General features: G+C 42.6%; 1 protein-coding gene across 1 annotated transcript; it reads left to right on the forward strand.

Moving 5' to 3' along the window:
- Nucleotides 1-271: 271 nt before the first annotated feature.
- On the forward strand, nucleotides 272-21,873 carry nwd1 (NACHT and WD repeat domain containing 1). The gene is made up of 19 exons (XM_034140926.1): nucleotides 272-401; nucleotides 674-759; nucleotides 861-977; nucleotides 3,306-3,660; nucleotides 3,742-5,053; nucleotides 6,542-6,745; nucleotides 6,959-7,112; nucleotides 7,232-7,349; nucleotides 7,911-8,075; nucleotides 10,817-11,014; nucleotides 11,406-11,528; nucleotides 11,608-11,807; nucleotides 12,459-12,719; nucleotides 17,168-17,258; nucleotides 17,548-17,696; nucleotides 18,489-18,762; nucleotides 19,231-19,784; nucleotides 20,627-20,732; nucleotides 21,560-21,873. The coding sequence occupies exons 1-19, from the start codon at nucleotides 272-274 to the stop codon at nucleotides 21,871-21,873; spliced, it is 4,911 nt and encodes a 1,636-aa protein (XP_033996817.1).
- The last annotated feature ends 461 nt before the right edge of the window (nucleotides 21,874-22,334 follow it).

Here is a 22,334-nt window from a genome sequence, read left to right on the forward strand (position 1 = left end):
TTTGATATTCTGTCTCTTATTAGTCAAATAAACTTACCATTAAAATTATAGAATGTTCATTTCTTTGTAAGGGGGTAAACTTACAAAATCGGCAAGGGATCTTTTCCTCCACTGTATAGCACAGCCAATAGGAACTGTAGACTGTAGGTACAAGCAGCAGTCAGGAGGGAGAAGTGGTTGTCATGGAGGAACTCTGAGGGAAACAAACAGACTAAAAAACAGCTATAAGGAAGGTAAGGCACCCGGAGCAGTGTGGAGAAGAAGACAGACTATGGCAGAAAGTCCAGCAGCAGCAGGACTCGTCAGCCTGCAGGACGTCCTGAGAGGACGCTCAGACGGAGCTCAGAGGAACAGAAGCAGCTCCAACATGGTCCGAGTGTTCATCAGCTCCACATTCACAGGTCAGAGTTAATTAACTCATGTTTATGCTCCCTACATTACAATCAACTTTTACTAGTGCAATATAGAAATCTTTTGTTAAAGGCAAAAAATGTCAAAATACAATTCTGGATGTATTATTCATGTTGCCTCAGAGATGTCACGGGCTACAGAATCTTTGTTTGTTCCTAATCATGCCATGATTAATTATTTTTCAATGAATCATATCGGATCGGATATTCTTTCAAAATCACTTTCAAAATCACCGGACTTAACAATACATTTCTCCGGTCAGATATGAGCATCGAGAGGAAAGCCCTGCTGGAGAAAGCTTACCCAGAAGTCCTTGCTTTCTGTCGCAGTCTTGGACTGGTGTTTGAGGTCCGTTTCCAGAAATCCAGTAACTGATAATATGATATATATAATGTATGTAGTTTCAGTAAATACCTGCTCCTTTTTCATCGAGGTCACTTCCTGTTCAGGTAGTGGATCTGCGTTGGGGAATTCGAAGCGTTCCGTCCGGAGACCACGAGGCCTGCGAGATCTCCCTGCAGGAGATCCAGACCTCCAAGAGGGTCTCAGCAGGTCCAGCTTTCATCGTGAGTACTCATCCTACTCAAATTATCATTCAGATTTTTACCGTCTTGTTTTGATAATATCAAAGATGGCTTATTTTAACTTGAGTTTAAAGTAGTCACAAATTCTTTAGGACATATTTTGACTGATTCGTTTCGGTCTGCATCAGCATGTAGGCTGTATCCTCTTACCTCCTTAAACTCACACACTCATGAAATCTACATTTTCTCATGCAGTTTTCCATTCCTGGAAAAATACAAAATAGAACAAAATGTTTTTTATATTGTTTGTAGATTGCAATTCTTTTTTTTTAATATTCATTTCCAATTACATTTCTATTTAGTTGTTTTCCATTGGAGCGATATGATGCTGCTAATACTATTTGATTAAATGATAATGATAAATATGCTAGCTGTTCCAATTGTTTGGTAAAATGTGAAAACATTGTGGCAAAAAGAAGGCCCAATGTGACTTCTTCAAATGTTGTTGCAGTCAAGAGTCTGAAAATCCAAAATGTTATGTCTACTGTGCTATAGGCCTACAGTACTGTAAAACAAAGATAAACAGCAATTGGCGAAACAAACAAAAAAAAGTTTTAAAAAAAGAAAGAAATGATTTTATGTATTAGGAAATGTTTTTCCGAAATAGGTTTTATTTTTTGTCCGATGTCCTCCGTTACAAAAAGTGTGGGTGAAATAACTAAGAACATTTATAAGATGGCCTGAGTCGCAGAAACATATATTTTTAAGTGCTTTTATTTACAAAAAAAGGGTGAAAAAGCGAAATGACACGGACGTCCAGTCCAAAAATAGAAAGGTAAACATAAACATATAGCGTTCATAACATTTTTCACAGATACCTCTCTGCTCTACAGCCAACGTCAGACTCCCCCAAACATCAGTGGCCACTGGCCAGAGGCTTATGATAAGCCCCTCCCCATAGGCCAACCAACTATTTATCCAAATAATTTATGGAACTCTAAATAACTACAAATGTATTCAAAAGTATCTTAAAATAAATAAACACAATACATTAAAGAAGTCATCATATTTTAAACAATTAAAGCCCTAAACAATTCTAAGAAATGATGGTCACCCATGCCCATGCAGAACATGGTATGGTCCAGTTGGCAACACCTGTTTTAAATAATTGAGCCTCTATGTAAGGCAGCACTTTTTCTGTCTAACTCATGAACTGTGATCGAGAGGGACAGCAGGTTACTTTGGCACATTGGAAAATAAAAATAATGAATAAAAGAAAACTGTCTTGAACAAAATAATGATTTGAGTGATAATTTTCCAAATGTCCAGCAATAATTCAACTGTCAAGTAATTGCAGTGCGTGCACTCTCCACTGTTTTTGAATGCGATGTCCTGACTGTGCCTTTTACCATGTGCGTTATACAAATGGCGACAATGTCTTCGTCACATCCTCACAGCAACTGATGAGCTGAAGCTGAGATTTTTTGGGATTGCTAGTTTTGTGTTGGACAATTGCTACAGACTCAATCTGTTACTAGTGAAATTAATATCTGGAACTTAAAATGTGGCATATTTTGACTTCTCAATATCTACTCTTCTCTAACTCTACAATTTAAATACAGATAAACATGAAGATAGTTTTATATTTAGTGCTTTATTGATGTTTTAAGTATTGGTTGGATACATCTCTCCTCCACAGGAGCAAAGTTGTTTTGAGTATGTTGTCTCTTGTTTTTTGCCCTTTTTGCGCAGCTTTGTAGATGATACACATCGTTTTGTGGATTTTTGTCTCTTAAAGGTGGGGTAGGTAATTTTGGAGAAACCGGCTCGAGATCGCTAGAATTTGAAAATACACAGCCGGAAAAAATCTGCCACTTCCCTACAGAGCCCCTCCTCCAACACACACGAACGCGCACATGACCAATGAGGGCACGAGATAAGTTTGTGCACAGATGGAAGGCTGACAGGCAGGTATTAATCCTGCCTGCCTGCTTGTCACTCCAACTGTAATTTCCCCACGCTTTCCTTCCTGCCTGCCTGCTCGCTCTTATAAAAAATGAATTACTTCAATATAAAATTATTTTTATTACTTCTAAAAATGACTGTCACTAATGGGACAACCAAAAATGGATGTCTTATTTTACAGCTGGAAGAAATGTATAGTGATGAGAACAATCTCCATCAAAATAACTCACTTGGGAATAATAATTAAACAAAATCAACATGAAGCCACTAAATAAGAGTCTTTTTGAATGGTTTATTGCATGTTTTTATTAGCTGAAGGAGTACAGGTAAAAGTGATAAATCTTTTAATCCCGGACGATCTTTCAGCTCATTCTTCTGCTCTATTTTTATGTTTGGGCTCAAAAGGCACTGCTGGGGAACCGGTATGGCTACCGAGCTCTTCCTCGTCTTGTCCCGGAGAAGCATTTTGAAGTTCTTTTGTCCAAACTCTCCAAAAATCCTGAAGGTGTCAAGCAGCTAAATCAGTGGTACTTAAAAGACAACAATGCGGTCCCACCCACCTACGTTCTTCAGCCAATCACTGATCACTTCCCCCACTTTGGTGACCTCCAGCCTGGGAGTGAATCGCAGCGGGACGACAGCCTCCTCTCCTGGCGCTTCACAGAGACTAAACTGTTGCAGCTTCTCCGCTCTGCTGCCGCCGCCGCAGAGGCAGCAGGCGACATCACAGCCAAGCAGAAACAACACTTCTTCACATCAGGTCAGACGCCTCACACATTTTCTCACTTATTGACTGAATATAATTGTTTAGAGCTGAGCGTCTCTCTCTTCTTTTCCACAGTCACAGAGCAAGAATTTGAGCAGGGTTTGTGGAAGGATAGCAGCGAACCATCAGCTCTACTCTTTGTGCGAGAGATTCCCTGCCAGAGGATGAAGGACGGTCCTAAACGTCTCGCTAAATACATGGACCTGTCTGCAGACGGCCTGCTGGATGCAGAAGCTCAGGGACTCCTTACCGGCCTCAAATCCCACCTCTACGCCACGCGGCAGAAGATTCTTAACTTGAACTGCGTAGAGCTCAGCAAAGGAAGCATTGACCCCAAACGTAAAGAGCATGCTCGGTACCTGGACATCATCTGCGAGCAGTTTGTGTTGCAGATGAAGGCCAGGATAGGAGAGGTGGTTGATTTAAAGGTAGAGGGGAGGAGGAGGAATATTTGGGGAAGCATTGATGAAGAAAAGGAGATCATCTCAGACTTTTGGGTTGAACAGGTTGGATGGCATGTCTCCATGAGTAATGAGCTATGCAGGAGTCTCTACGGCAGGGAAAGCCTTCTGGGTAAACTCTGTTGTGCCATGTGGGAGTCCACCAATGTGCCCCATGGCCCCCTGGTGGTACATGGGGCTGCTGGGATGGGGAAGACAGCTTTGCTGTGCAAAGTAGCGCAGGAGACACGCAGCGTTCTTGATGCCGAGTCAGCGGTGGTGATCAGGCTGCTCTCAGCACATCATCCTCAAAGACCCAACATTGACAACGTCCTACGTAGCATCTGCGTCCAGATCTGTTTGGCCTGGGGTTTGGCTCCGCCCTCACCTCTGACAGCCAACAACCACCAGGAGCTGCTCCAGTTCTTCAGGAACGTCCTCACTGAGGCGTCCCAGCAGGGGAACACTTTGCTCATTATCCTTGATGCTGTGGATCATCTCTCAGACGTACACCATGCTCACAAACTCCGCTGGATGCCCGCAAACCTCCCACCCAATGTCCACCTGGTGGTTTCCATGGATACCAACAGTGAGGCGTTTGCTAACATGCGACTAAAGTTGAATAGTCAGAGGAGTTACTTTGAAGTGGAAGGTTTGTCTCGTGATGAAGGTAGACAAATTATGGAGTCATACCTGCACGAATCTCAGCGAACGTTGACTCCCGAGCAGCGTGAGGCTGTGCTGCGCAGCTTTGAGACCACCGGCTGTCCTCTGCACCTCAAACTGATTCTGTCTGCAGCTAAACGCTGGCTGTCCTTCACCCCGCTCACAGCAACACATCCGAGCACCAACACACAGGAAGTGATGTTACAGCTCTTCCTGAAGCTGGAGGAGAAACATGGGAAGGAGCTAGTGGGCGGGGCTTTAGGGTACATTGCTCTGGCAAGGTAAGGAGAGTGTCATGTTACTCTTTGTTGTTGTTAATATTGTCTGCTAATGCTAATTACCTTTGCGCTTTTAAATAACAGCGATGTGTTTGTTTGCAGATAACAATAACACTTTAGACATAAGCGAGTATGGGTGGTTGTTCGAAGTGTGTGGCACTTATGATGGAATGGTAAGGGTACTTCTTTATGAAAATATGGATTAAAATGAAGCTATTTTATGGCTGAATGGACCTAATTATTTGTTTACATTGGTGGAGAACTTCTAGTGTTCTGCAAACACAGGGCACACAATAAAGACACCGAAATGTTTACATTTTCATACTATTCAGTATCCGTAATCAGAATAACATCCCTGAGGAAAAGGTTTGGAGGCACATTTATATATTAACCATAATACAGTGTGAATTAATGTAAATGAAATTTGTTATTTTTGTAATAATTATCTATAGCAATTAGTTAAAAGGTATGTTCAATTTAAATGAGAAGGAATGCATTCATCCAGTTGAAGTCGCATTTATGTAGAAGTGAGATATGTTAAACCTTATCATGTGTACCTTAGTAGTAAAAAACATCAACACTAACAGTAATGATATTAAGTCATTTATGTTATGTAGCTCTGTAGCCTCGTTGGAGATTTTTCTTTTTCCATTTTTTTGAAATGGCCATGACATGGGACCTTTAAACTATACAGCGATTCTGGACTGCGGTCAACTCATCCGTCTTTCATTTTTTTTCCTGCTATATTTCATGATCGATACAAATATTTGTTACCATAAGTTCTTAATAAAACTGATACTGTTGGACTCAGAAAAGAAATCCACATCCTCCTATGAAACGTATAATTTCCTTTTCCATGTTATACTTATACTTACTTGTATTAGAACATTTGAATGTTGAACTACATGCTGGATATCTTCCCCAGCCTCAAGGAAATACAATAAAATAAATGGAATCATAATTTTTTTTAAATGTATAAATTAATAAGTAGAATAGAGCCGTGCACGGTTTGGGTTTAAAAGGTGCCATCATCACATCCAATAAACAACACAAACCCAGTTTGAAATGATAAAACAAATGATAAACACTAAAACATAATGATATGATTGATAAAAGTAATACACTAATAATATAAAAGCACTATACTGTATATAATATTATATATAATAATATACGGTATAAACAGGGGTGCACATAACTGGTAAAAGCGCATTTGCGTACCGACGTAAATGTGATGCTTTTCCAGAAGGCGGTTAGTTCACCGGACGACAGAGTATCGCGAAGCGCTGTACTCCAGTGACGCTACCCCCCCCCCCCCCCCCCGTTGACAATCACGAAGCGCTGTACTGAGGCCCCCCATTTTTCAGGCAGTGCTGAGTGGCTGTACTGTAAGAGCAGGGTTTGTGGGGTGTCCAGTGTGATCCAGGATCTGGACCAGTGCATATATATGGAACCTTGCTAGACTAAAAACAATGAAAACTAACTCCTCAGGGAAGGTGTGCTGGAAGCTGAACTACGTGACGTCATGTCTCTCGATGATGACATCATCAGTGAGGTGTACAAGTACTCCCTACCTCCATCCACCACGTTAATCCGGCTGCCCCCTCTCCTCTGGGCTCGACTCAGACACGACCTCGAGGATCAGCTGGAAGAGCGCTGGACGAGGGGGGTCGCTGCCATCGCCTTCAAACACTGGTGAAGAAAAATAAATCTGATAAAGGTTCACATGGCTCAAGGGAAATGTTTTAATGTGTGTGTGTGTGTGTGTGTGTGTGTGTGTGTGTGTGTGTGTGTGTGTGTGTGTGTGTGTGTGTGTGTGTGTGTGTGTGTGTGTGTGTGTGTGTGTGTGTGTGTGTGTGTGTGTGTGTGTGTGTGTGTGTGTGTGTGTGTGTGTGTGTGTGTGTGAAGGCGTCTGTGTGAGGCAGTTTCAACTCGTTATTTGACATCAGAGCGCCGTGGGCGGAGGCTCAGGATCCTGGCAGAGTACTTCCTCGGTCGGTGGTCGGGGAAACTGAAGCCTGTGGCTCTCCAGGGTCTGTCGCTGCTCCTCTCTGATAGAAAGGTACAAACTTTCGGCAGCAGTCTTTGACTTCACTGACCTTCTTTGACCTTTCTGTACCGTCCTATGCAGACGTTTTTTCGACTGTTGATTGTGTATTTTGATTGGCTTTATGGTGTCAGGTCCCGCCCCAGCCGCTGTGGTTTGCTCCAGGATTGGCCAACATCAGAAAGCTCCAGGAGCTGCCCTATCACCTGCTGCATGCTGGTCTGTGGGAGGAGCTGCAACAGGAAGTCATTGGTAAGATGTGGGAAGAGACTCAGTATAAATACAAATATTGTGTTAGTTGTATTGTTCCATACAGCTACTGAGTAGACAACACAAACCCAGTTTGAAATGATAAAACAAATGATAAACACTAAAACATAATGATATGATTGATAAAAGTAATACACTATTAATATAAAAGCACTATACTGTATATAATATTATATATAATAATATACGGTATAAACACCTTTCTTTCATTGCTATAAACTCATTTTTAATTTGCCATTGCTTAACTATATGAGCAGGTTTTATTCAACTATAATCATTATTCATTTTTTTTAAATACCAAAATAAAGAAGATTAAAGAAACAGCATCAGGTTCAATAAAATGAGTCATTATAAAAAAGGTTTGGTGTAATAGTACTGAAAGAAAAACATTTATTTAAACATTTTTAGTCACTCTCAGTACTTACAAATGCACATTTCAAGTAGTAGTAGTAGTAGTAGTAGCAGTATTGTTTCTTCCTAATATGTACAAACCAGTTCAGTAAATAAATAAATATAAATAAATAAATGTGTTACATTTTTCAGGCAGTGCTGAGTGGCTGTACTGTAAGAGCAGGGTTTGTGGGGTGTCCAGTGTGATCCAGGATCTGGACCAGTGCTCCAAGTACATGGACTGCACTGAGACCAGCCTGCTCCGAGACACTCTGCTCCTGATCAAAGCCAGTCTGGACTTCCTGGACGGTCACATGGGTCAGCTATGACATGTGTCAATATTAAGTTATTCATCTTTTTTTGGTTTCAAATGTTTCTAATCATAGTTTGTCTTCTTTAGAATTTTACTTCAGAAAAACATTGCCCGTCCAAAAGAAAAGTTGCACACTAATATTTAGTTGTACCGCCTTTAGCTTTGGCACGCAGTCGCCATGGCATCACTTCGATAAGCTTCTGCAATGACACAAAATGCATTTCTGTCCAGAGTTGCATTCATTTTCCGCTAAGATCTTGTATTTATGATTGGAGAGTCGCCCCGCTGCGCAAAGTCTTCTCCAGCACATCCCAAAGACTCTCTGGGGCTGAGGTCTGGACTTCCATGTGTAGAAAGGTTGTCTCCTGCTCCCTGAAGCACTCATTCACAATGTGAGCCCCCCTGGCATTGTCCTCTTGGAATATGTCCGTGCCATCAGGGAAGCAAAACTCCATTGATGGAAAGACCCGGTCGACTACCCGCAATGTCGCACAATTGACACGTCATCAGAGCGCAACCTCTACCACTCCACATACACTCACCGCCGGTCCGCTACAACAGCACACTTCATTCCACCTCCACTCCGCCCTTACGCTTACTTGACCCTCTACCCACTCCTCTTCTGAAGTCCTGCCTCCCCGTCCTCTGCCCCTATCTCGCTAACCTTTTCAACTCCTCGCTGTCCCATGGAACTGTCCCCTCTGCTGCTGTAACTCCAATCCTCCAAAAAAACAGGACTGGATCCCTCCTCCCTCACTAATTACCCCCCCTTTTCCAACCTCCCATTCCTCTCAAAAACACTTCCATTGCCATCTCCAAACCAATCAGCTTTATGATACCGTGAGCCACAACATCCTGCTCACCCGACTCAGGGACATCGGTATTGAAGGTACTGCACTCAGGTGGCTCCAGTCCTACCTCTCCGACAGATCCCACTTCATCTCCCTCAACAACCACTCCTCTGCCACAGCTTCAGTCACCCAAGGCGTTCCTCAAGGATCAGTACTCGGCCCCCTCCTCTTCATCATCTTCCTCCTCCTTCTCGGTCAAATACTCCGCCACTTCAAGCTGGACTTCCACTGCTACGCTGATGACACCCAGATCTACCTCAGCACCAAATCTCTCCATAACCCACCCCTCACCCACATCGACTCCTGTCTGACAGCAATTAAAACTTGGATGCAACACAACCTCCTCAAACTGAACAGCAACAAACAGAACTCCTCCTCATCGGCTCCAAATCCACCTTCAGCAAGGTCACCAACATGACACTCACTATCGATAGCACCCCTGTTTCCCCCTCCACTCAGGCACGCAACCTTGGCGTTATCTTTGACCCCACCCTCTCCCTCAAGCCTCAAATTCGCCAAACAGTCGAAACCTAATTTGACCAGCTCGGCAATATTGCAAAAATCCGACCCTCTCCCACCCGCCCGGCAGCCGAACGAGTAATCCATGCCTTCGTTTCCTCCCGCCGTGACTAATGCAACTCACTTCTCTACGGCATCAGCTCTACATCCCTCAATAGACTCCAACTGGTTCAAAATGCAGCCGCACGACTCCTCGCGCATACCAAATCATGGCACCACATCACCCCAGTCCTCAAAGAACTTCATTGGCTTCCTGTCTCCCACCGCATGAATTACAAAATTCTGGTCCTCACCTACAAAGCCCCCCCCCCCATATCACCAACCTTCTCACCCCCTATCAACCCCCACCGTCCCTCTGATCCACCGCATCGGTCTCCTATCCATTCCCAAATAATCCAAACTCCGCAGCATTGGGGACAGAGCCTTTTTAGTGGCAGCTCCTACGCTGGAATTCCCTCCCCCAAATTCTTCGTCGTTCCGAGTCCCTCACACTCTTTCAGTCCCGCCTCAAAATTCATCTCTTCACCTCTGTCTATCCATAAGCGCCTCCTATTATTCACTGCAGTTCTTATGCAATGGGAGGCTCTTACAGATTGGCTTAGGTGCTGTTTACACGGGAACGAAACGGGTTGTATCCGCTACTTTTCTCTTTCGTATAGCCCGTTCCTTCACACGAGGCCGTAAAGGAACCGCGGAAACGAACCCCTAAAACGATAACGGGTGGGTAGATCTGCGGACGGAACGCTCTGGGGGGCCAAACGGCTCCGTGTGTACGTCCTATACGATAATTTCCTGATAACGATGAAGCCATAGCCCCACCTCTGCTGCTCACTGCTGTAGCATGGTCAGTAGCTACTGCTGCTACTGCTACTGACCATGCTACAGATGTTAGTACAAAATCTACAGCTCCTCTACCACAACCATCAGCAATAAGTGGACATGGTGAACTACATGAACTACATGTTGCTAAATCCACCTCGGAGAATAAACAGAAGGGCAACCATGGCAACCATGCTCGGGGGTCTTCTTCGCTGCTTTTGGTGTATTTTGTGGCGGAAGTACAGCGCCACTTACAGGCCCGGCATATGTCCTACAGCGTCTCCAGCGGGTCGAGCGGTCTCGTGTGAAGGGACACGTTTATTGAGCCGTATCCGTGTGAACGGAAGACTTTTTTGATATCGAATTCGGTTCGTTTGCGTTTCGTTTGCGTTAGCGTTCCCGTGTAAATGGGGCCTTAGTTAAATCCAGTTAGTGATTTTTGTTTTGGGCGGGGCAGTGTAAGATAATGTCCTTAACCAAAATAAATGTAAAAAGTTAATGTTAAATGTTCAAAAATGCAAACAAATGCAGTAACTTGTTTTTCACACTTGTTTCAGACATGTCTCTGTTTTACACTGAGCTGTTGGCCAGACTCTGCTCCTTGGCTAAGCCTTTTCCCTCAGTGATTGGCCGGCTGTGTGGCCAATGTGAAGAGTGGTTACTGACGCGCCCCGAGCCCATCCTCATTCCCAAGTGCAGTTTCCTGGAGCAGCCAGGAGGGGCGCTACAATACACGCTGACCGGACTGCAGGGAGGTCAGGGAATGATGCTGCTACTTTTAAAGTAGCATTAAATTAGATAAAGTAGATCTAAAACATTTATGTTTAAACATTTTTTATATTTTTTGTTCGAACTTCAATAATTAACAGGGTTTTAACTGTAGGAGTTAAAAGTTGTAGTTAGCATCTGTTAATTGTTTAAGTATAAATCCTGTGACAACGAACCTCAAGCTGTCAGTTGTTAGTTAGTTTAGTAGTTTTCAAATGTATTCATTGCTGTTAGTTTTGCATTCGGTCTCCGAAATGATACTAACCGTAAGTGAGCAAGTCAAAGCTATGTTAGCTAACATCGCTTGCAGCTGACTGAAAGTATTGTGAAGACCCGTATCAGAGGTTTTACCTGTCGTCTTCTTTTTTTTCGTTTCAGGTGTGCTCTGTGTGGACCTCAATGTGGAGGCGGAGCTTCTGGTTGCAGGTTCAGATGGTGGCGTGGTGGCTGTCTGGAGCCTCTCTGACCACCAGCTCGTACACTCACTGCTAGGACACACAGGTCTATGTTCATTAAAGAATAGTAAGAGGGATATAAAGTTATTATTAATATAAATACGAATAACCTAATCTGTTTGTAGGTGCTGTTCTGTGCGTCAAGGTGGTTGACAGCGCCGCCCACTGCCTCTCAGTGGCAGCAGATGGCTCTCTGAGGAGGTGGAGCCTGGTGAACGGCCAACAGCTGCTCTGCATCCAGGAGGCCATTCCTGTCGACCCCGCCGCTTCCTCAGTACACATACACCTGTCTGAACAGCTGATCTTCATTTACACCAGGACACAGGTACCATAATAAAGCCAATAGAGTTGTTCAGGAATGAGTCCTAAAGCCCGTAAGTGAGTCAGAATTGTACCACTTCTGGTTAAACATAAACATCAAGGTTTCTGAACAAGTTTTTGGTTAGATGCCTAAAATAAAATCTGTGGTTAACACAATCTTAGGAGTTTTGCAATATAACTCTATGACCGGTGTCTGCTTTTAGCTTAGTGGGTGGTGATCCAAAGCCCTGTGACCGTGATGTTGCTGTTTATATCCTAATGTTGGCTTTTTACTTCTGGCGATTTCATTCACACTTCAAAAATCATAAAGTCGTGTTAATAAGTGGAAATTATTCTGCTGAACAAATTTGGAAGAATCACAAACGTGTGATGACACCTATCTTATTTTCTGCAATTCTCCAAAATCCAATTAAAAATTCCCAGTTTTTTTTCCTAAGGAACCCTTCTGACGCTAACATTTGTGTTGGCATACAAAATGATGTCATCAATGCAAAACTCTATTGAACATTTATGCCAGATCCTTGATATCAGATGTTGCTGTAACATTATAACTACTACTAGTCATTTTGCTTTTAAATAAATACAATTACTACCACTACTAGTACTTGTAGTTAAATCTAGGATTGTGTTTGGATCAGAGTTCTTGCTGTTTCAGGTGAAGGTGTGGCAGCTGGACGGGGGTGAGGTCCTCAGCAGCAGTAATGGTGACGGGTCGGTGGTGCTGGGAGTTCTGGGAGAATCAGTGGTTTCTATGTGTAATTCTGGTCTCGTCAGAATATCTCAACCTATCAATGGGACTCAAACTGTTGAGACTCGGCTGGAAAACTGTCAGAGAAGTGTGACCCTGTCTAAATCTGTTAACTTACCAAAACGTGGGAAAGTGTTCTTCGTTTCTAAAGAAGGCTTCCTCTATCAGGTGTGTGTTTTCTCCATCTGTCATTCTCTTTTTGTTGTGCAAAATGTATTACATGGGAGCTGGATGTCTGGAGAATTTTAGAGCAAGAAGAAATAATAACCCTGCAATTGTGACACTTTCTTTTTATGTAAAAATAACAATCATACTCTAATAGTTTGGCCGATAGAAAATCCCCTAAACATCCATAAATATCAATAGTACATACAAAATATCTTAAATTCCACTATCCTCCTAAGTTCAATCATTTGGCTCCAAAGAAGTTGTTTCTTAATTTCCTCTAAATATTGTATGTTTGAAACAGTTTGTCCGTTACATTTAAACCCATTAATATATTTTTGATTTGATTATTTATTTGTTAAATATGAATATATGTTATTTTTATCTGTATATTTAATATTGTACTATTGTGTTTTAATTGTGACGGCATTTCTCACTTATTTGTTTATTGTTTCAAACCAAAAAAAGGATATTAATCAACATTTAAATACAAAATAAAAATGATCATTAGTTCATTAAAATTAGCTCCACCTCATCTAACTATTACAGTAACATCCAGATTTTGAATAATGATCTGATGATATAGTCTCTACATTTTTCTAGTTTGATGCTTTAAATACATTTCTTATTATACTTAAGGCAAGGCAAGGCAAGGCAAGTTTATTTATATAGCACCTTTCAACACAAGGTAATTCAAAGTGCTTTACAAAAATGGAAGACATTTTAAAAATGGCATTTAAAATCAGTCATTAAAAAGGAAAGATAATAAAATAAACATTAAAAGAAAAAATACACGGATAAAAGTTAAAAGTTACAGTGCAGTTTAAGATATGAATAGTTCAATTAAAAGCAGCGGCAAAAAGAAAAGTCTTCAGCCTGGATTTAAAAGTAGTAAGAGTTGCAGCGGACCTGCAGGTTTCTGGGAGTTTGTTCCAGATATTCGGAGCATAATAACTAAATGCTGCTTTACCATGTTTAGTTCTGACTCTGGGGACAGAAAGTTGACCAGTCCCTGAAGACCTGAGGGTTCTGGATGGTTCATAATTTAGCAGTAGGTCAGACATGTATTTTGGGCCTAAACCATTCAAAGCTTTATAAACCAGCAACAATATTTTGAAATCTATTCTTTGACACACAGGAAGCCAGTGTAAAGACTTCAGAACAGGAGTGATGTGATCCACTTTCTTAGTGTTAGTGAGGACTCGAGCAGCGGCGTTCTGAATTAGCTGCAGCTTTCTAATAGATTTTTTAGTGAGGCCTGTAAAGACACCATTGCAGTAGTCGAGTCTACTGAAGATAAAAGCATGGACAAGTTTTTCCAAATCCTGCTGTGACATTAGTCCTTTAATCCTAGATATGTTCTTTAGGTGATAGTAGGCTGATTTAGTAACTGTTTTAATGTGACTGTTGAAACTCAGGTCAGAGTCCATGACTACACCTAGATTTCTGGCTTTATCTGTTGTTTTGAACATTGCAGACTGAAGCTCAGCACTAACTTTTATACGTTCTGCCTTGGCTCCAAAAACCATTACCTCAGTTTTATCTTTGTTTAATTGGAGAAAGTTCTGACACATCCAGTCATTGATTTGTTCAATGCACTTACTCAGTGTTTGAATTGGAGCATAATCTCCTGGTGAAATTGTTGCGTAAATTTGTGTGTCATCCGCATAGCTATGGTAACTTATTTTGTTGTTTTTCATTATCTGAGCCAGTGGTAGCATGTAGATGTTAAAGAGAAGAGGCCCCAAGATGGAGCCTTGAGGTACCCCACATGTCATATTTGTCAACTCAGATGTGTATTTACCTATAGAAATAAAGTTTTTTCTGTCCTTTAAGTAGGACTCAAACCAATTTAGAACTGTTGCCGAAAGTCCCACCCAGTTTTCTAGTCGGTCTAGTAATATGTTGTGGTCAACAGTGTCAAATGCAGCACTGAGATCTAATAATACTAACACTGAAGTTCTGCCACTGTCTGTGTTTAAGTGGATGTCATTGAAGACCTTTACAAGAGCAGTCTCAGTGCTGTGGTTTGGACGAAATCCTGACTGGAACACATCCAAACAGTTATTTAAATGCAAGAAGTTACTCAACTGTTGAAATACTACTTTTTCAATGATTTTACCTAGAAATGGCAGGTTTGATATTGGCCTGTAATTGTTCATTACTGAGGCATCTAGATTATTCTTTTTTAAGAGCGGTTTAATGACTGCAGTTTTCAGGGCCTCTGGAAAAATACCTGAGTGAAGAGATGTGTTTACTATATGAAGTAGATCTGAGGCCATGCAAGGAAAAACATCTTTGAAAAATCCTGTTGGAATAATATCAAGGCAGCAGGAGGAGGATTTCAGAAGTTGAATAATGTCCTCTAAGTTTTTACCATTAATCTGATGGAATTGTGTCATGGTGTTTGAATTGATATTAGGTGGACATAGGGACAAAACATTTGCTGTACCTGATGTAGAGGCACTGACTGCTTGTCTAATTTTCTGAATTTTGTCAGTGAAGAAGGAGGCAAAATCATTGCACGCCCTGGTGGATAGAAATTCAGAGGCTACTGACACTGGGGGGTTAGTTAGTCTGTCGACGGTAGCAAACAAGGCACGTGCGTTGTTTTTGTTTTTGGTAATGATGTCAGAGAAGAAAGACTGTCGTGCGTTTTTCAATTCCAAATTATAAAGGCCAAGTCTCTCTTTATAGATTTCAAAGTGAACCTGGAGATTTGTTTTTCGCCACCTACGTTCAGCTTTTCGACACTCTCTTTTTTCTGTTCTCACGGTCATGGCCTTTCTCCATGGAGATATTTTCTTGCTAATCACTTCCTTTACCTTAGTTGGAGCAATGGTATCTATAACATTTTTAATTTTTGAATTAAAATGATCTACTAGCTCATTTACTGAGATGTTAGCAGGGGCAAGTGTGGATGAGAAATTATGAGTAAACATTTCCCTAGTATTTTCAGTTAAATATCGCTTTGTGGTTACCTCTTTCTGAACATTTTTGTGAACAGAAATAGAGCTCTCAAAGAAAACACAGGAATGATCAGAGAGTGCAACATCAGTCACCACAACCTTTGAGATATTCAGACCCTTTGAGATAATTAAGTCCAGAGTGTGCCCCTTATTGTGCGTGGGCTCCGCCACATGCTGAGTCAGTCCATAGTTATCAAGAACACAAAACAGTTCTTTAACCCCTCTGTCCTGGGGGTTGTCAACATGGATGTTAAAATCACCAACAATGACTAAACGGTCAAAGTCAATACACACTATAGACAGCAGTTCAGTAAAATCATCAAAAAAGCTTGCACAGTATTTGGGTGGTCTATAGATATTTAGGAACAGAGCTCGAGAGGAGCATTTCAGCTGAAGGGCCACATATTCAAAAGAAGCAAAGTCCCCATAAGATGTCTTCCTGCATTGAATGGAATCATTGAACAAAATAGCAACTCCACCCCCTTTCTTATGCATTCTTTCCTGACTCATAAAACTAAAGTTGGGAGGGGTTGATTCGATAAGAACAGCTGCACTGTTATTTTGTTCAATCCAAGTTTCCGTTAAAAACATAAAATCGAGATTGTGCTCAGTGATAAAATCATTGATTAAAAATGTTTTTCCTGCCAAAGACCTGACATTTAATAAAGCTAGTTTAAGTTTGTTAAATACACTATCAGTAAAACATTTTGTGACAAGCTGTGGCTGACATGCGGCTGTACTTACATACATACTTAATGTAATGAAGTAACATTTTTACAGTTACAGTTATTTTTAAAGCGAGTTATTAGTACTTTTACTTAAAGGGGACCTATCATGCAAAATGCACTTTTGTACGTCTTTTATACATGAATATGTTTCCCCGGTGTTCCAGGGAACTCACCAAGTGTCAGAAAACACAACCCTCTCTATTTTCCTCCATACCCAAATCTATAAAAAAGGGGCTGCAACGGATCTGATAAAAACTGATCCAGATTTGAACACTGTCCTGACGTCAGGACGGTGGCGCTACGGCTATTGGGCCAACTCCACCAATCAGGAGGAGACAGCCACGGCCATTGCCGTTCGAAAGCGCTGGAGACGTTGTAGTACATATGCCAGGCCTGTAGATGGTGCTGTTCTCACAGAATCAGCCCTTGCAAAAACAGAGCTAAAAAATGTCAAATTGAGCAAAATGAGGCATGGCTAAAATGCATGATCTGTTTGGTATTTTGAAAAAAAAAAAGTATAAATATGCCTTATATAGGTATGGTCCTACACTATATTATTCAAATATAGCATGATAGGTCCACTTTAAGTAAATATTCGGAATACTTCCTGCTCCATAGTTCATTGGCAACAGCCAGTATGAACCAGTGGGGGGGATGCCAGCCCAGTCACATTATAATCAGCCAGTATTTATCCTTAACATGTGCTACACATGTTCATAACTCATAATGATGGTATTTACCTTAATGTCTGCAGATTTCCTTGAAGGGGAGACACATGGCAGTAAAGTTTCCTCTGGTTCCTTCTCTGCTTTCAGTCACTGAAGATGAAAAAATACTGGTAGCAGGTAGGACTGTTATTGACATAACTAACAAATACATACTGAAAACAGACTGGCTTGTTAAGTCTGTTTTCTCTTTATAAATGAGTTGGAATAGGGGAACTTATTAAATACTTTTAATAAAATTCCCCAAAACATAATTCATTGTCGAGCCTTCCTTCATGTTCCTCCATGTGCAGCATACTGAAGGGATAAAACAAGAGGAAGCCAGGATCTCATTCTGTTTCCTGTTTCTCACGTCCATGTGCACATTCTCAGAGTGAAAGAAGCGATACTGTGTTTGTGTCCTGTACAGGCAGTGATCGGACTCTGAGCCTCTTCAACATCGACAGAGACTCTGTGGACAGATTCCTGGAGCTCCAACACGACGACAGCGTTTTGTCTGCCTGCGTCTCCTCAGACTGCAGAGTGCTCGCCTCAGGAGCTGCTGACCAACTCATCAGAGTAACACACTAACATACAGTAGATGTAGATGGTAATCATGATGTGCTGGCAGCGGCTTCTCCGTGAGGCATCCTGTCAAAGCCACGCTTCACAGTTGGAATAAAGGCCCCAAATTTGCCTCATACTAAAATCCTCCCAGTTGCTTTGCTAGTTAGCCTGTGCAGCGGCTTCAAAGTCAAAGCTTTTAAGCTGCTTTATAGTCTAATCTTCCCAGCTGTGTCACAGGTAAAGCTTATCCAGTTATTTCATAGTGGGAGGTCCTCAAACTCCCAATATAACGCTCTCTTCATTCACCTCAGTAAAATGTTAAGCTGTTTCAAAGTAAAAGCCGTCTACATGCTTCACTGTCAAATCCATGAAGCTGCCTCAAAGTAAAAGCAAATCCAGCCTTTCTGCTATTTCACAATTCCTGTAGCTGCTACACAGTTGGAATAAATACCATCAGAGTTTCTTTATAATAGAATCCTTCCAGTTGCTTTATTGTAAAAGCCTGTGCAGCGGCTTCACAGTAACAGTCTTTCCCCTGCTTCACAGGAAAACCCCCAGACTGCTCAAAGCACTTGTATTACATATGTATTACAGTAAAAGCCATCAATCTGCTACACAGTACAAATGATTTCAGCTATTTTATTCCACAGTATAATTCACAGTAAATACGTCAAGATGTTCCACACTTAAAAAAACCCAGCTGCTTTAAAGTACATCTTAAAGACCTATTTGTGGAGAATCTACAGCTCTACTGAGGCAGTTTTCACATGCTCTTTTTTTCTGTATGAACTTCTTCTTTTACAGATCTGGTCGGTGACCACCGGTGCGTTGTTGGACACTCTGAGTGGCTCAGACTCCCCCGTCACTTCTGTTCTTCTGTATCACGGCTTTGTGCTTTCAGCCTCAAAGGCAGCTGCCAGCGTCCGTCTGTGGAGTCTGAAATACGACCCCCGCCACAAACCCACCGCCACCATCCCTGCAGGCTGCGCCCACGTGGCCGTCACTGAAGACGCAGACCGGGTTTTTTACGTCCGGCAGCAGAGCCAAACGACGGTCCTCAGCTGGAACAACAACACAGGTCACTGCAAAGAGAGAGATGTACACGTTTGTGCCCCTGTATGTACATGTTTATTTAACTCCACCACCTTGTCTAGTATGGTTATCATGTTCAAGTCATGTAAGCTAGTGTTTGTCACACTACTTTTTTATTTGTTAAGTTATTTCTATCTGTATATTGATCTTTAATATCTTACTTTTATGTTTTGATTGTGATATAATTTCTCATTATATTATGTATTTTTGCAAACCAAACAATCAATCGTTTAATGTTAAAAAATAATAAGGAGTAAATAGTTAAAAATGAGCTCTAGGTAATCTACCTACAACTTAACATTCTGCTTTTAGATCTATTCACGAGTAATGTCATCTTATACATTAATTACTGTGGTGATCATGTTGAAATAATAAAAGCAGGTATGTGTCAGTGTTTGTAAAGCATCCTCTACAGGTGGAGACTCTGACCCCCCCCCCCTGGATCTCCCTGCAGGTTCTCTGTCTGAGTGTTATGCGGTCTCTGCTGAGGTCTGCTGCCTGGAGGTAGCTCAGCACAAGCGGCTGCTGCTCTGCGGGCTGACCACCGGCACGGTGCTCATCTACCCTCTGTCCCTGCCCCAGGAGACGCTCTGCATCCCCCCCCCAGAGAGCCTCTCCAGGGTGCTCTGCATAGCCGTCAGCTCCCAGGAGAAGCATATGGCGGTGGCCTACGAGGATTCTGTGTGTTTGTTCGAGATCACCAACAGAGACAGTTTCCCCACGGTGGAGGGGCCCCTGAAGAGGGTCCCCCTGTCTCTGCTCCACGCCCCGCTGTCCTCCATGGCCCTGCTGCCCGACCGCAGGCTGCTGTACGGGACCAGCTGCGGGGAGGTGAAGCTCCACGACTTCAGCAGCGGCAGCAGCTCGGGCCTGGAGCCCCACCGCAGCAGGGTGACATGTGTGACGGCCGGTCACTGGGGGACCCACGCCTTGGTGGGCTCCGAGGACGCTGTCCAGAGGCTTTGGGCCCTGAGCCCACTGGTGCTGGACCACACCATGGAGTACAAGGTCAGAACTACTGTGGTTTGACATCAAATCACATCACCATGCAATCTGCAACTTCACTGTAGCGGCCAAAATCATAAAGAAATGAAACTGCTGCTGAGTCACCAGTTAGTGAACCTCGCTCAGGGAATGATCCATGTGCAGACCAGAATATCCGTTTGTGCATTTATTTCCATTTACCAACATGAACAAAATACAAAGAACAGGTGTTTGCCCTTTGCCTCTCCTATGGCATGCTTGTTTCACCCTGTGGTAAACAAACATATGCCTACTGGTGCTCTGCTCCCACCACCACCTGTCTCCAATATACAATCACACCAGGTGCCCAAATACACCTTCAAAATAAAAGCATAACACTACTTTAACTAACTTAAATAATAACCCTGAATAATAATACATTTACTATAAACAAAAACAGCAGCAGTTTAACTATTACGTAATATAAATCAATATATAGCTCTAACACTCATCACTAGATGCCATAAGTCTCACACACTGCACCTAAAAACACAGTGCTATTACCGTAGGTCAGAATACTCTGTTAGGAACAATATCTTCTATCAGACAATAATAAGCCAAATATGTACAAATGTGTATTTAACTTATGAAATAAGCCCATTCATCATTTGTACACAGTGCTATTAACATAGTATTGTAAGCAGATATAAGGAAATTTTTAAGTGTTTAATAATGTACAGTATTTGTCACGTTTATATAACTTCTCAAATAAAGACACAATATATGTTATATATTGTTGTCATTCATTATGTATTTATACTAAAGCATGTTATGAATGCTTCTTAGAAGGAGTTAGAGTTTTTGAAAAATGTTTTCTTGATGTTCAGGGATTTTTCTTCGAGGGCGTCCTCTCTGCTGCTTTCTCTGACAGCGACCAGTTCGTCTTCACTGGATCTCAGGACAGAACAGTGAAAGTGTGGGACGTCGCTTCAGGTACACACTGATCCAACACATTCCTAAACTATTTCTGAAATACAGGATTGGAGTGTGTTCTACTAACCGGTGGCAGCTCTAACGGCTCTGCTTACATGTTTTGTAAAATGCTTAACGGAATGGAGCCTCGCATATGGGGGTGCTGCAGCCCCCTCAGCACCCCCCCCCCCCTTCCCGCGTCCATTCGTGATGTCTCGCTGTCTCGCAGACCCCACGCAGCAAGCAGGAAATTAACCCAGCTCACACTGTCCGCTCCTCGCAGCAGCGAGCTGCGCAACGTCCCTCCAACACGGCACCCAGACCCCACGCAGCATTCTCATCTGTTTGTCATTACTGGTGTCATTTCCCGGTTGCTAACAAACGCCATTGTAACACATAATCACTGATGTTCCGCTGTAACGGTGGTGGACTCATCAGAACAGAGTGGGCGAGCTGACCAATCAGAGCACACTGGGCTCACAGGGAGGGGGGGGCAGGAGCTCCAACAAGGCGTGTAGGACAGAGAGTGAATACACATACAGAGATGCTGTATGAGAAACCAATGTGAGTTTGGAACATTGAACAATGTAAATATATTCTAGTAGACCTCAACAATGGAATTATGATCAGTAGAAATGGCCATGACATGGGACCTTTAAGTTAACTGCTGCTAAAACTTCAGTTTACCACAGCCTCTAGGTCCACTGAAGAGGACATCGAGGGTCACTCGAATACAGAAATCTTCATACATGATCAAAATGACTATTCCATGTGATGATCAGCTGAGGGTCTTTGAAATAAAGAGGCTGTCACTCACCGGTTTGTATTTTCTTGTTTCTTCCTGTCAGGAAACCTGCTGTATGTCCAGTACGTCTACTCCCCCGTTGTCAGGATGGTGACCTTCAGGAACGGCTTTGTGGCGCTGTCCCAGCAGGGCTCCGTCATCAGGGAGGTGTTCCACTGTCCGGAGCTCATCAGTCCGGACTACAACCCTCTGAGGAACGTCAAGGCCCAGTACCGGGTCTCCTCCAGGGCAAAGCAGAGCCAGGACGGCCAGCAGAGCTCCGGATCCCACCTTCAGGAATTCAACCCAGCCGGTCTGAACCTGAACCTCATGAGCATGCTCAGAACCAGACCCTCCTCCACCTGCCTCCTGCTGTAGGACGCCAAACACCTCCAGAGGCTTCACAAATATAGAGGAAACAATACATAACGCAAATATATCTATAGTTCATAAATGATTTCATGAAGTTGTGAGCAGGGCTAATGAACAGGTTTACAACACAAATATCACTTTGTAACAGTAGACAGTTAGCATCCTGTTTATCTTAGTCATAAGATACCACGGTGTACCCCAGGGCTCTGTGCTTGGCCCCCTCCTGTTCACCATTTACATGCTCCCCCTCGGCCAGATCATCCGACATCATGGACTCAATTTCCACTGTTACGCTGATGATACCCAACTGTATCTCAGCACCACTCCCTCCTCCCAGCTCCCCCCTCAGTCTCTCATCAACTGCCTGCATGACATCAAAACATGGATGTCTTCCAACTACCTTAAGCTGAACAGCAATAAAACGGAGCTCATGGTTGTGGCACCCAAGGCCCTGCTCCAGAAGGTTG

This window comes from Trematomus bernacchii, unplaced genomic scaffold (assembly GCF_902827165.1).
Source record: "Trematomus bernacchii unplaced genomic scaffold, fTreBer1.1, whole genome shotgun sequence".
Lineage (NCBI taxonomy): Eukaryota > Metazoa > Chordata > Actinopteri > Perciformes > Nototheniidae > Trematomus > Trematomus bernacchii.

Excerpts from the sequence above, each read along its gene's own strand:
- nwd1 (XM_034140926.1), top strand. The coding sequence starts at position 272 with ATGGCAGAAAGTCCAGCAGCAGCAGGACTCGTCAGCCTGCAGGACGTC. Across the intron at positions 7,113-7,231 it reads TGCTCCTCTCTGATAGAAAG|GTCCCGCCCCAGCCGCTGTG; the intron begins GTACAAACTTTC and ends TTATGGTGTCAG. Across the intron at positions 20,733-21,559 it reads AGTGTGGGACGTCGCTTCAG|GAAACCTGCTGTATGTCCAG; the intron begins GTACACACTGAT and ends TCTTCCTGTCAG.